Source organism: Abramis brama (assembly GCF_963993115.1).
Source record: "Abramis brama genome assembly, chromosome: 17".
Classification (NCBI taxonomy): Eukaryota; Metazoa; Chordata; class Actinopteri; order Cypriniformes; family Leuciscidae; genus Abramis; species Abramis brama.
The window spans coordinates 19,960,775-19,975,628 of NC_139979.1; the positions used below are offsets into that span (position 1 = coordinate 19,960,775).

Sequence of the window (14,854 nt, forward strand, 5' to 3'; positions counted from 1 at the left end):
AAAGGGGAAAAAATAATTGACAAGCTGTCAAAATATACATTTTTTTAAATATATTTTTCCTGGAAAACAATGCAAAATACTGATTGTGAAGGAGCTTTCTCTTTGTGAGCTTTGTGTTCTTAAGGCGCAAGTTCATACTGAATGGCATCAAGTAATGAACTGATAAGTAAGAAAGTGAGAGGTAGTGTAACACTGAGGGAGTAAGCAAAAGAAGAATGTGGAAGACAACAGTTCAGCAAGGGGTGGAACAGATGGGCGAATAATTCATAAAACTCTCTATTCCAGTGTTCTCGTGGGATAGATCTCCCAGCATGCACTGCTGTGTCAACACAATGTAGGAAGCATTAGACCTCCACATGTCCCTGAGTGAGGTGTGTCCTGAGCTGCTTCGCTGCGTTTACAATCTTCCGCTGATGACCGAGAAGATTCACTCCGAGAGCCTGAACATCCCTGAGTGATAAAGAGAGAAACATGAAAAGTTAAACTTAAAATGTTTTTTATGTATAGATTTTATTATATTACTCTTGTCCCAGATCCATACATTTAATCTTAAAATATAAATATAATAATTTTGTATTTGTTTTATTATTACATTTTACTAATTACATTTTAGAAACTAATCTAAACAAAGAATGGAAATAAAATACACCAATATTTCATTTTTTAAGAGAAATGAATACTCTAATTCAGCAAGAACATATTAAATGAATCAAAAGTGACAGTAAAGACATTTATAATGCTACAAAAGATTTTAAATTAAAGGCTGTTCTTCTGACCTTTCTATTCAAAGAATACTGAAGAAGAATTGCATCATGGTTTCCACAAAAATATTAAGCAAAACAGTTGATTTCAACATTGATAATACCAGTAATAAGACAAAACGCACCGAATCAGCCTAACAGAATGATTTCTGAAGGATAATGAGACACTGAAGACTGGAGTAATGATGCTGAAATTATACATAACTGACTGTGTTTACGTGAATACTCGCCAATTCTCGCTTTTTGACATTATTTTGGTAACACTTAATTTTAGTGTCATTGTCACATACGTTGCATGTAGCTACTATAGTAATAACTATAAATGATGCATAATTACATGCAACTAACTCTAAACCAAAAACTAATCCTAACCCTACAGTAAGTACAAGTAGTTACTTGATACTACTCAGTACTCAAATGTATAATTACAGTGTAACAAAGACACCTTAAAATAAAGTGTAACCTTGTTTTTTGTGTTTTTAGCCGTTTAAGGTCAATAAGTAGCGAAAAGAACTCAATTTAGTACTAAGAGGTGGCTTTATCTGCTCGCACTTTGGGTGTGAGCGCAAAATCTGCGGGAATGAGTAAAATTATGTGCAATACGCTCAATCCCACGCTGAAATTCAAGCCCTTTAACACCAACAATTTTCATCCAGAGCAAATTATGAGTGAGTGAGGGGAAACAGGTTTGTGTGGCAACTGCTGAAATCCACCCGCATTAGGCGAGCTTTAATTGCAAACCCAGAATATATACACACAGTATATATATATATATAAAAAAATAATAATAATAATTGCCCCACAAAGCTTTTTTTATGCACTTGTTTACCAAAGAGACAGGGATGAAATATGAGATGTAATGTGTAATAAAGAAGAAGAAAAGAAAATGGCAAATTATGAAAGAAGTGTGAAAAGTGTATTTACAATGCATAAAATGCTAGCTGTGACATTAGCAAAAAAAGGACTTGGCCGTCTAATTCCAAAAGTGTTACAAATGTCCATCACAGAATGCTATTAAACAAAATAAATAAATAAATAAATATAGCTGTAAACAGCAATTATTGGGGCCAAGCGCAAAGAAGAAGATAAGACATGCCACCATGGCTGAAAGTTTCAGACCAACTGCAACAATGAGCAATTGAGCGATGAGCAATAAAATATGATTTAACGGTTTATCACTTTCGAACAATAGGTGGCGCAATTACGAAATTTATGTGGTGTGGTCAGAGTGAGGTGACAATGACACATACAATATCAATATGTCAAGGCAATGCAGAGATAAAGCCTGAATAGTCATTTTGGCATCATGCCTCAACTTTGCTGCTGCGGTATACAAAAACAGTTTTGTCTATCAACACGAAATCCATAACTTTTAGTCGGTACGGTCTGGAGATGAGATGATACGATTCCATTCTGGTGAAAATCGGACAAACGGTCTAGGGGAAGTTCGAAACAGTAGGTTTTAAAATAAAATAAAAATGGTGGACAGGAAGTTTGGCTGACTATGGCAAAATTGGTATCTATTGGTGCCGTTGCCCTGAAACTAGACGTCCATGGCGGACGAAGAAGAAGAAGAAACGGAAGAAGAATAATAAGAATGCCAACGGATGCAATAGGTGCCTCCGCACCTTCAGTGCTTGGCCCCTAATAATAATAAGAACGCCAACAGATACAATTGGTGCCTCCGCACCTTTGGTGTTTGGCCCCTAATTAGAGATGGTGGTAAGGGCACTGTGCTGAGAATTTTTATTTCTGAAAAAATGAAGAAAAATTTAAAATTCTCCTGACAGATATGTAATATGTTGGACATTGTAAGTGGACAAACTAGTGTGAAAAGTGTGTTTAAACTTACTCCATAGTGAGCATGCTGACACTTTCCAGACTGTGGTACTGTGCTCTCTCAAACGCATCCCTATACCTGTCCATCTTTAGAGCTGTTAGCCAATCACCGACTGTTGACACTGATGAGAGGTCAGTAGGGGTGGGGCTTAAGAGTGGCTGGGTGGGACTAAGAAAGAGGAGAATATTGTAAAAGATGAAACACAATGTTTCCTTAATAATGAAAAGTGCTAAATGTAGTTTTGAGCATCTCACCGGCTGTGTTCTGCCTTTAGGGAGGCAGGGTGGCGAATGAGACGGTCAAGGGATGACAGGAGAGAGTCAAAGCCTGGCCGGTCCTGCCTGTCGGCTTGCCAGCACTGCAGCATTAGAGAGTGAAGAGCTGGGGGACAACCATTCGGAGCAGGTAAACGGTACTGATCGACCACTGCCTTCATCACCTAGAGAGGGGAATTAGGGAAGACATGACATTTAGAGCAGTGTTTCATTGTATGAGTCACAGAGAAATAAAAAAAAAAAAATAAAAAAAAAAAAGGAATAGACAATTATTTTGAGGAAAGAGGAACTGAAAACCAGCAAAAACTGCAAAGAAAAGAGAAATCAGATGATAAATAAAACTCATTTAGTAGGGTGTTATGGAAATACTTGGTAACCGAGTGCAACAATGCAAAACAAATATGATTCATTTTCCCCTCATTTTCCCCTCATATGAGATTGTTGCATGCACAGGAGTCTGTCAACAGCTAGTATGATCCACACAGAGAGCTGATCTCACCATCAGCGAGTTCATCTGTTATTACATGAAGAAAGAAATAACTGAGACAGACTAAATCCAGAAGAACTGCAGCAACGTGTGATAGAAATATTTTATGTAATGGGTATTTTCAACATTAAATGTACAGAGAAACGCAGACTAAGGATGCTCAGGTCAAAGGCCATATATACTTAACCAAAAAGTGCTTAACACAGTAGAACTAACAGTCATATGACTAGCTCAGATCATTACAAACCAATCACCAGAACAAATCACAGTGAAGAAGACTTGAGTGACATTGATTTTTACTCAACTGTATGATATAAATGTACATGTATCTTGGGAGCAACTTGGGAGTCTTGTCAGGTATATGCTGCGCAGCTGAGAAACAGATTCTACGCTCAAAAGAAAACAAAAGAACATCTATGTGTGATTGAGGTAGTAATAGAAGTACAAAAGATCACCGTAGAGACAGTGATAGTGTTGGAAGACTATAGAGCCGCCCTCGGGGTGAGGCTGTAATACTCTGAGTTAGTATTAATGATCCTGTGTCGGACCAGCGCACACCTGAGAAGGACGGTGAGAGCGTATATATGCTAAAGACCTGTGTGCTAATGTGTGATTGAGGTAGTGATAGTAGCTTCTTGACGGGACGCCGTCACCTTACTTCAGGGAAGTATTGTATTGTATTGCAAGTATTCAGGTAATTCAGGGAATCTAGAGTACTAGACAGACGCCAACCGCGAAAAGTATCCCAGTACCTGCGTGACTCATCATATACATAAACAGAGAGAAGTAGTACCTTTAAACATTCAAATACTTTTTGCTGCAAATTAAAGGCTTAGTGCTAGTCACCTTGGTTCATGTCTTAGAGCTCTTTATTGAATAATCCTTTGAAATCCCCATGAAGAAAAAGACTGGGGAAAATAACTCTGGAATTAAAGCATCTGAAAAAATAGTCATTAAATGTTGTATTTTGGTTGACATGTGAATGCGCACCGATTGAGGTCACGACATTTCTAGCTGCCTGTAAACTTCTCTAAAAAAACACACGAAAATCCGCTTAATGTCACACGCTCACAGTACTGCTGAAAACTTTAAATCCCAAGCAGTGAACTGCACACACACTCTTTACTGTGGGTTGTTTATGCAACTGCTCATCAAACAGTCTAATAACTCCCTCTAGTGTTCATTTTGTTTATATAATTGCTTTGTGACTGCATGGGATGTAAAGCAAGTGAAATCTATAATGCTCACCTCTTGGTTGCTCATGTCCCAGTACGGACGTTCTCCATATGACATGACCTCCCACATGAGTATCCCAAAACTCCAGACATCACTCGCTGAACTGAATTTACGATGCTGGAAAGCTTCAGGAGCTGTCCACCGCACAGGGATCTTGCTCCCCTGAAAGACAGAGACAGTAATTGGAGCAAACGCAATGACAGCACTAATTAACAAAGATGTCTAGGCCTAAAAACAGACACACCACTGCAAGGAATTGAAAATGAAAGGAATTCCCACACATCCACACTTTTGAACATTTAATAGTGTTTTGTATTGCACATTTACAGAACTCTTCTCATAACGCACCAGTGAAGCAGTGTAGGTGGGCATGTTGTGGTCCAGACCCCTCATTAAACGTGACAGGCCGAAGTCAGACACCTTACAAACCAGGTTTGAATTCACCAGAACATTCCGGGCAGCAAGGTCACGATGGACGAAATTCCGCTCCGAAAGGTAGCGCATTCCAGCTCCAACACCTCTCACCATGCCTACAAGCTGCAACACGCTGAACTGATCCTCATTTTCCTTTAAAAAATTACGAATAATTACAACTATATAATATCGTATTTTTAACATTTTTAAATTTCTTATTAATGTAATTTTCATAATTTTTAATTAGTATATTATATATATATATATATATATATATATATATATATATATATATATATATATATATATATAGATATAGATATAGATGTTTAATTTATATGAATAAAATATTATTAGTAGTAGCCTAGTAGTAGAATTATTTTGTATAATCTTTTTCTTACCCAGAGAAAAGTATCCATTTTCCATAAATTCTGTGATCATTTAATTTAAAGTTCCCCTGCAGTCAATAATTTTAACTCTTAAAACTAAATTAAAATGACATATTTAAAATAAAATTTCCTGTGAAAATAATTTATTCATGTCTTAAAATCGCTTGAATGGAACTCTACACCCATGCTTAATTTAGTATACGTGTATCCATGAATATGCAAATTAGTCTCCGCCTCCACTCAATCACATCAGATCAGCTCAGCTCAGACTACCAGATCTACTCTGTCAACTTTACTGTAGTAAAGGCTACACAATGGCAAGTGGAAATATTGGTTTAATTCAGCCATATTCCAGAAGTGGAATTATATTAGTGAATTATACAGGCTTGTCTACAAGTCGATGTATCAGGATGTAATGCGTTTTATCTATAGCTCTCTACATCATCGGACACATAACGGCAATTGATATGATTAGCCTTTTGCTTGACTACATCACCAAACAACTAATAATGTGTTGCTAATGTTACACAAACCATGTTCCCGTTCGCCATCTAAGAGTTAGAGTCCTTCTAAAAATCCCTCTAAAAATGCCACTTTTTCTTACCCTTAGAAAGGCATCTAAGGGTCATTCTTCATAAACTATTTGATAATTTAACTTCCATCTTGTCATATTTTAAATATAATATAACAATATAGTTCATTTATATAAATAAAAAAATTAACTGAATATAATATCTTGTCACTTCTTACCCTGAGAAAGGCATCCAGAGGGCCGTTCTCCATGAACTCTGTGATAAGACGTTCAGGAGGGGAGCGTGTGATCACACCCTCTAGTTTCAGCACATTGGGGTGGTCAAACTGGCCAAGGACTCCTGCTTCACTGAGAAACACGTTCTTCTCACGGTCTGTCACTCCCCATCGCAAAGTCTTAACCGCAACCAACACCTCTCTGCGACCTAGTGGCCTGTACCGGCCACGGGACACCTCCCCAAACTGAGCTAGAAAGACAAATCCAGTCATTAGATTGTTCTATTTCAAACTGACATTTAAACATATCACCAAAAGTAATAAAAGCCATAGAATCCATAATGCTTGTTTTATCTGATTTATATGCTGTATGTCAAGGTAATGCTATCTTGACACTGGAAAAGTAACTTTCACACATGTACTAACCAGCACCAATGACCTCTTCGATCTTAAGGTGAGCAGGGTCGATTTCTCGTGCAAATTCTTTGACTGCCTCACTGGGGTCTTCGTAAGTGGAGGGATCCACGTAATATTTCACCCCACCTGAATGAAAAAACATCCACATTACACAGTTTCACCCAGTGGTGTAGTCCTAAAAAAAGTGGTTTACTATTACCCATTCATGACAGTAAATGTGTTTTATGTTGTTATTCACTTGTAATATAATCATTAAAAAACAAATAAATTCAGACTAAAAATTGGTTAACAGATCATTTTAGCAGCATTACAGTTCTATATGACTATAAACATGTTGCTTTGGAATTATTTTCATTGTGAAAAGTGGTACATCTGGAATTGAATTTTATGCAAGTGGGTGGGGAAAAATAACTTAATGTGAAACAAATATTTCCAGATAACATTTTCTTAAATTTGCTTTGGCGTTAGTGGCCATATAAAAGACAATTCCTCAAGGGTGTAGTTTTGGTTTGAACATTAGGGGAGGGGTTGAAGTGTGTACTGTTTTATTGGGGTCCCAGGGCATGCACACTCATGAGATTTATTTGTTTGTTTATTATAATGGTCTTTTGTGGTACCATCCACACATGCAAAGTTGGTTGATAACTGCAATTATGATGTATTGTATATTATTTAAGCACCTGGAAGCTTATCAGTTTGACAGAATTTTCTACTTCAATGTGCCATAAGAATGAAGTCAAACTAACTTCATTAAAAAAAAAAACATTTTTCTTTTTTTACTACAGCATTTATTATGAAAATGGCAACCTACACATGTCATAGTTGTAATATAAATCTATAGTAAAAAAAATATATAGCCTGTTCCCTGAACAGATTATTGCCCGGACAATTTTCACAGACAAGGCTTAAGTCTACTAGTCTAAGGCTTAATGTTTGAGCTGTTTTAACTGAAAGCAACTTGCACTGATATATTTTACAATATGTCAGTGTCATTGTTTTGTCTCAAGATGCACAGCAGTAATGTTTTTTTCTAAGGCACGTTTATAAAAGCTACTTAAATGTCTTAATTTAACTAAGGCCTAATCCTGGCTTAATCTAAACCCTGTCTTTTTAAACCAGGCCCAGAAATTATAAATTATACAAGTTAGTAAAAATTTACCACAATAAATCATGATAAATTCTAGTAAGGGTGGTCATAAATAGTTTAAAAAGCTTTCTAATAAATGTTGGCACAAGATGATGTTTTCTCTTCTTTTCATCAGTCTTTTTAGTTTATGGCTGTTCTAGGTCATGTTTGACTTTCTCTATAGCGTTTTAAAGTGTTAAGTGTTATGTCACGAAGGGCTCGGGGAAATCTTATCGCACTTTTGAGGTGTGATAAGATTCAGAGTACACTGTAAAAAAAAGTTGCTGCCTTAAATTTTTTAAGTACAATCCACTTGGTTGTTTAACCTGTTAAGCTGTAACCCCACTTTTGAAAAATCCCAAGAAATGACATACCCAAACTGAAACAGATACAGTTCATGAACCCTTTGTACTAAAAGCACAAGTATGATCTCATTTGAAAGCTGACACCTGGCAGTTTATTGTAAATGTAGAATTAATTATTGTCATAATGACAAAAATTGTTATAAATAGCTTCAAAGTTTTGTAAAGTTATTAGAAATTATTTTTTATGAAACATCCTCATGAAAAAAAAATTGAAGTTGGCACTGGAGCAATCTAGAAATGCACTACAGCTAATGCCACATGTCTAAACATTTTATGTTTAAAATCTTAAGATAATAAGTCCAAAACTCTGTATTTAGTGAAATGTTTTTCAAGACCATGTCATGTGACTTTATTTTGATTTGACGCTAAAATGCTACAGATGTTTATTGTCATCTTCTAACCATCTATCCAGTATATTGTCTTTATTGTTTTGTGGTGCAAACGAGCCCCATTCAGTCTCAGTCTCCCCCTGCACACATTCACACCTCTCCAGCCTAGTTATGGCTCTAAATATGCATTTCTTTTGTCTGCATTATAGTTACTAACGACTGGCTATTCACAGGCTATTCATAGGGTTTCAGTCACTAATTTCTTTTCTTAAAGTTCACCCTTACATTTTAAACTGTATCAAATGCATTTCTTGAATAAAGAAACATTTCAGTAAGCATTCAAAAAATAATAAAAATATAACTTCTAGGTGGCAGGTGCACCTAGGGCTAGCTAGCATGTTAGCTTAGCACACCATCAATACACGACAATTTATGAGATTAAAACCATGTTTGTGCTTATAAACTTACTTTATAAAGCAAATCGAGTATTTTAAATAATTTTTTGTGATCTAATTTGGCTTCAGATAAAAAATCAGACAGAAAATATACTATTGGATAGTGTTCTGCACAACGATTCTATATAGATTAGCATTACATTATAAATATAATCTATTATTATGGAAATACCTGGCATGGATTGAAAAACACAGGTAACTCAAATATCATAGCAAACATGTTTATTGTCTTCAAAACTGCATGTTACAGCCATAGTTACAGCGCGATCTCGTTAGCTTTGTGTGTGTTCGAGGCTTCCTGGATTGTCACATGATTATGGCACTTCTTCATGTTCTAATACTGTGCACAGGGCGGCGAGGGCGCCCTCAGGCTATTGGTATGAATTCAAAACACAGTATCAGAGTTATGCAAACGCTCATAATGATTACATCGACGCATTTGGGTATAAATTCAATAAATATTATTCCTGTCTATAGAAATCTGATGTAAACCTATGAGAATATATCAATATTTCTCCAAATCTGCACATTTTTGAGCTAAAGCCCTGAGGCACGTTGTTTTGTGTATCGCTGTCATGACGACGGCACGGGAGTTTTTTTATGAATGAAAGCGGCTGACGCGCATAATTCATATCAAAGGTATCGACTAATTTTTTCATTTCATAACTCCTGAAACAAATTAAGAAATAACTGGCGCTATAAGTTTCTCAGAATACAATAGTGGTCAAATTCTGAAACTTGAGTCTTATATCTTTTTAATGATGTATAGTTTGTCAAGGTATAACATTAAATCTGATAGTAACTTTGAACTATATATAAATAAAACCGCTTCAGTGCGTCCGCGCTCTGGCAACGGTTAACAGGTTAAGTCAATTCAACTTAAATTACATGAAACTGACTTAATAAAAATTAGTTCAATCTTTTTAACTTATTAAAAAAGTTGAAAATTGCTTAACTTATTTTGATGCAATGTTAAAGCAATGTAAAAACATATGTTGTCAAAACTTATTGGTCATATAATTTTTTACAGTGAATGTATACAGTGATTTGCGTGCCATTCATGCACAATTAAATAAACTGGGCTTCAGTCAGGTTGCGCTGATTATCTTTTCAGTTCGTAATGGGAACTTAGTGCTTATAAAAGCTCTGAAAGTGGGCGTGTGCGATGTATATAATTATTTAATATCGTAACTCTATATGTTTTCAATAACTATGGTATAAATATTTATTTAGTACTTGCCAGTTTTGGTTATTTAGGGGTTGAGCGGAGTTCTCTCGCTGCAGCGCGAACACGCACCGTCAGACGATGATGGGCGGGAAAAGGTAGAATGATAGAAGTGCTAATGCATGGTATGTACCAATTACAACAAAGAATCGCGAGTTTACACAACAGCATTGGACACACAGTTTAAGGGGAAGCTAACATGACAGTAGACTATGGAGTTTCGAAGCAAAAAAAACAAGTGGGTACACGCAAATATTGATCCGTAGAAGTCTTAATACGCAAACAGCCCTGGGCAAAAAGTAAGTATACGGCGTATATGTGCGTATGGCCCCGACTACACCGGTTTTCACCCTTCTAATGACTGGTTCTGTCACAGACTGACAAACTCTACACTTGTGGTGTAGACTTTACTAAAACACAGTTATTGCATAATAGCAATAATTACAAAGTAGTCTGAATACAGCCCACTTTAATAGTGAAAATGTGTTTTTTCTCTTCATATATATGAAGTGACTGTTGGAGAACAGAAAGCAAAGTATTCACTGCAGTTCACAGGTACAAGACATGAAGCTCTCACCTCTGTTGCTCATATATCTCTGAAGTCTGTCACTATAAGGGCTCTCTCTCCTTTTACTAGAGGAAAAATACCAAATAACTGTTATGTTCTTTTGTAATTTTATATGCAATAAACAGCCCTTTTTTATCTAACATATAAGTGAGATATAAATGTATAATGTATAAATATATGTATACATATATGTGTGTGTGTGTGTGTGTGTGTGTGTACAGTATATACACAAACAGATACACACACAGACATACAATATATATAAATTTAATGATATATATACACACATATATTTTGTAAACACAAACTGTTATGTTAGATGCGATTAATCGCGACAGCACTAATACAAATATCTTACACAATAGCTGAGATCAAGGGTTTTAATGTACATACCTTCGAAACACAAAGACAATGATGATCGCTATCACAACCAATAGAAATGCTGCTCCGCCCATTACTGATCCGATCATTAGGGGCAGGCGATTTTGAATCTGCTTAGACTGTTCCTCTACAAAGAGAAAAATGGCAATACCAAATAAAACAAAATAATAATATTTTATTATATTCACACACAAAAAGATATTTCAAGTAAACATTTCTTATTATTACCAAGGTCAAAGCTGAAAATATTTTTGTGGAATCTTTTGTAACAACATAAAAGCCTTTGCAGTCACTTTTAATCAATTTAAAATTGATGAATAAAAGTATTAATTTAAATTAGTTAAAAATATTTGCAGATGATAACGTTAGGATGTTGTAAAATTTGCTATATTTACTGACAACTGCTTAAATTTGGGGGCACTTTAAATGAATAATATAGGCTAAGTCAAAAGGAGTTAGTGTATATTTACCTAGGCATAGGTCACATGCTTACTAAACAAGAAGCATTTTGTACTGAAGCCATAGAAAAGAAAAATTGCATCTATTTTTTGTACTGAAATTATTATACTCTGAAAAGAAATGAACTCTGAAGAGCATAATCGGTAATTATCCTGTAAGGGGCAATTTTACTAAATACACAGCTAGAAGACACCGTTGTGAGACTGCAAATTTAATAGCTTATGAGTAAGCTTGCATATATGCTAGCTAGAATGATAAATTAAGTGTGACATAACGCGTTATATTTTTGGCCTACCCATTGCTAGAGTGCTGAAGTAAATAGTGTGGCTGTAGGGTCCGTAGCCTCTCTCATTTCGAGCACGGATCTGGAAGGCGTAGATGGAGCCTGGAATCAGACCTCCAACTGTCACTGTGTTGGTTTCACTGAAGACGCTCATAGCGCTGTCCTCGTCAGACCCCTGCCAGAGAGAGAAAGCACCATCTCTGTGACAATAAGGCACCATCTGTTCGCTGAAGTTATTTACACATCATCATACACAACGTTTTATATAGATCTAAAGGGATAGTTCACCAATTTTTTTTTAATTATGGTATCATTTGCTCATGTCGTTTCCAGTTCTATTTCAATATTATGTGCTTTTTGCCATTTTTAATATTTCTAATTAGCTTTAATTTATTTATTTTTAAAATAATTTTAGTACTTGAGCTTGTTTCAGTTAGTTGCCAAGGCAAAATTTAACGTTTTAAGTAACAATTAATCGCATCTAACAAAAGTTGTTGTTTACATAATATTTGTGTGTATATATACATATTATTATATTTATATATATCATATATATTTCTCTTTGTGTGTGTGCATGTCTGTGTATATATATATATATATATATATATATATATATATATATATATACATATATATATATATATATATATACATATATATACACACAGTACAGGCCAAAAGTTTGGAAACATGAAAAAAAATGTTTTTGAAAGAAGTTTCTTCTGCTCATCAAGCCTACATTATTATATTATTATTATATATATTATTACAACTTAAAATAATTGGTTTTCAATTTATTATACTTTAAATGATCAATTATTTCTGTGATGCAAAGCTGAATTTTCAGCATCATTACTCCAGTCTATCACATGATCCTTTAGAAATCATTCTAATATGATGATTCATTATCAAACGTTTGGCCTGTACTGTATATGCACACACACACACACATTTATACACACACATATATACAGTATGTATATATATATATATATATATATATATATATATATACACACACACACACACACACACATACATACACACACACACACACAGACATATATATAATATATATAAATATAATAATATGTATATTTACACAGATATATTATGTTAACAAAAACCTTTATGTTAGATGTGATTAATCGTGATTAATCGTGATTAATCGATCTGAGTATTATTAGTGTTTTAAGTAATAAGTAATAAGTTTAGTGTTGATTATGAATTTTGCATAAATAACAGTAATGACCTTATCGTAGTATCGGAGCTGGTATTCCAGGATGTCACCATTGGGCCGGTCAGGCTGAGGCCAGGACAGCGTGATGGAGTCTTGGAATCTGCTCAGCTGGTGCAGCATGGGGACCTCAGAAGGCACTGAGATAAGAACATGTAATTATAAGAGTGACCACATGGTGGCTCATCACTTCACAATAGGCAGCCTACTTTTCCACTGCTCTGAATGAATATTCAATGCCTTCCTCATTATAAAGAGAAAGAGCATTATAGAGCGATAATACACACGTGGATTCACATGTAGGCCCAAATAAGCCATTTACATCATGCTTTGGTGCATGTTTGACGGTTAGTTAGACATTGCTGAAGCCTCATCCGTGTTAATGAGGTCATGAGTTAACCATTCTCCTCTCCCACCCTGTTCCAGCCCCCGACCCCCTTAATCTCAACCAATGTCTGTTAATCAGTCATGTGGAAGTGCTTGTAAAGGTGACTCAATCCCGTTCAATCAGCAGCACCCAAAGCATAAATAATGGTTAAGTTACATAAACTCATCATATACAGGTCTGCAGAATTCATCTGAGCTTGAATTACTACTAAAGATAGAAAACAAAGAGAGAGAGACCGCGAGAGAGGGACATCTGAATTGCACCGTTTGTTTCCAAAGTTTCTGTGGGCTGCCACATTGATTATCCTCCCTCCATTTTTCATCTCTTTCCGTCTCTCTTGCTGCTTTCTTGACCATTATTTGAGATGACAGCCTATCGTGACCCAAAGCCACCTGGGTCCAGATAGCAGAAGATGAAATATTATGAAGGGAAAGAGTTTTAGATGGAAAGAGCTGTGACCATGGGGAGAGGAAGCAGAAAGAGAGGGGTGGAGGATGTCTAGACATAGCGATGGTTGGAGACAGACGAAGTAAGACATAGATACACTGTGCAAACAGTTTGGTGCACAGACACGCGCACTGCGGATGGTCCCAGCATACATGCTCTTCATACCTGATTGGCTGGTGGTGAAATTGATGCTGCCGAACTGAGGTGGAAAAGGGCTCAGCGCGGACACTTCATTTATAGCTTGAACCTGTCAAATCATACACAGCTCACTGCAACAACGCTCTTACATGCACATAAGCAGCATTAAGGCATAATAATGAGTTATACTTATAAAGACACTTATACTCTGTCTTTACAATTTCTGTATAGGAACATGTAATACCGTTAAAAATGTTGAGGTTGGTACAATTTTTTTTTTTTTTTTACTTTTTTTATTAAGTAGAATTTTTACATTTTTACTGGTACGATTTTTAAATGTTTATTGAAAGACGTTTTTATGCTCACCAAGGCTGTATTTATTTGATAAAAAATACAGTGAAAACAGTAATATTGTGAAATATTATTACAATTTAAATAGGTATTTTGTATTTTAATATATTTGAAAATATAATTTATTCTTGTGATAGTAAAGCAGAATTTTCAGCATCATTACTCTAGTCTTTAGTATCACATCGTTAGCCTCATAGCATAATTGCCTAAGTCATATTTCAATGTCTTTGAAAACAAGAAGAAACAAAAAATGACTTAGGCAATTATGCTATGTGATGATTTGGTGCTCAAGTTACATTTCTTACTAATAACAATGATGAAAACAGCTGTGCTGTTTTGATAAATAGAAAGTGCAAAAGAACAGTATTTATTTGAATAGAAATATATATTTTTGTAAATGTATTTACTGTCACTTCTGATCAATATAATGCATCCTTGCTGAACAACAGCAAAAAAGCACTGACCACAAACTTTTGAATGGTATTAGCTATGAAAAACAAACTATTAAACATGCGTGCAATTATTGTTATAAAACC

General features: G+C 35.3%; 1 protein-coding gene across 2 annotated transcripts in view; it reads right to left on the reverse strand.

The window, feature by feature from the left end:
- The window catches only part of ephb6 (eph receptor B6), a 49,152-nt gene continuing 34,298 nt past the window's right edge, over nt 1-14,854 (reverse strand). For both annotated transcript variants that reach the window (XM_084089802.1, XM_084089803.1), the window contains 12 exons: nt 13,995-14,076; nt 13,010-13,134; nt 11,770-11,932; nt 11,028-11,142; nt 10,644-10,699; nt 6,576-6,692; nt 6,153-6,400; nt 4,948-5,166; nt 4,612-4,761; nt 2,856-3,040; nt 2,614-2,769; nt 1-450 (listed from right to left, as the gene is read on the reverse strand). In XM_084089802.1, coding sequence (XP_083945928.1) covers nt 345-450; nt 2,614-2,769; nt 2,856-3,040; nt 4,612-4,761; nt 4,948-5,166; nt 6,153-6,400; nt 6,576-6,692; nt 10,644-10,699; nt 11,028-11,142; nt 11,770-11,932; nt 13,010-13,134; nt 13,995-14,076 — 1,722 coding nt within the window. In that variant the 3' untranslated portion in view covers nt 1-344. The remainder of the gene's footprint in view (nt 451-2,613; nt 2,770-2,855; nt 3,041-4,611; nt 4,762-4,947; nt 5,167-6,152; nt 6,401-6,575; nt 6,693-10,643; nt 10,700-11,027; nt 11,143-11,769; nt 11,933-13,009; nt 13,135-13,994; nt 14,077-14,854) is intronic.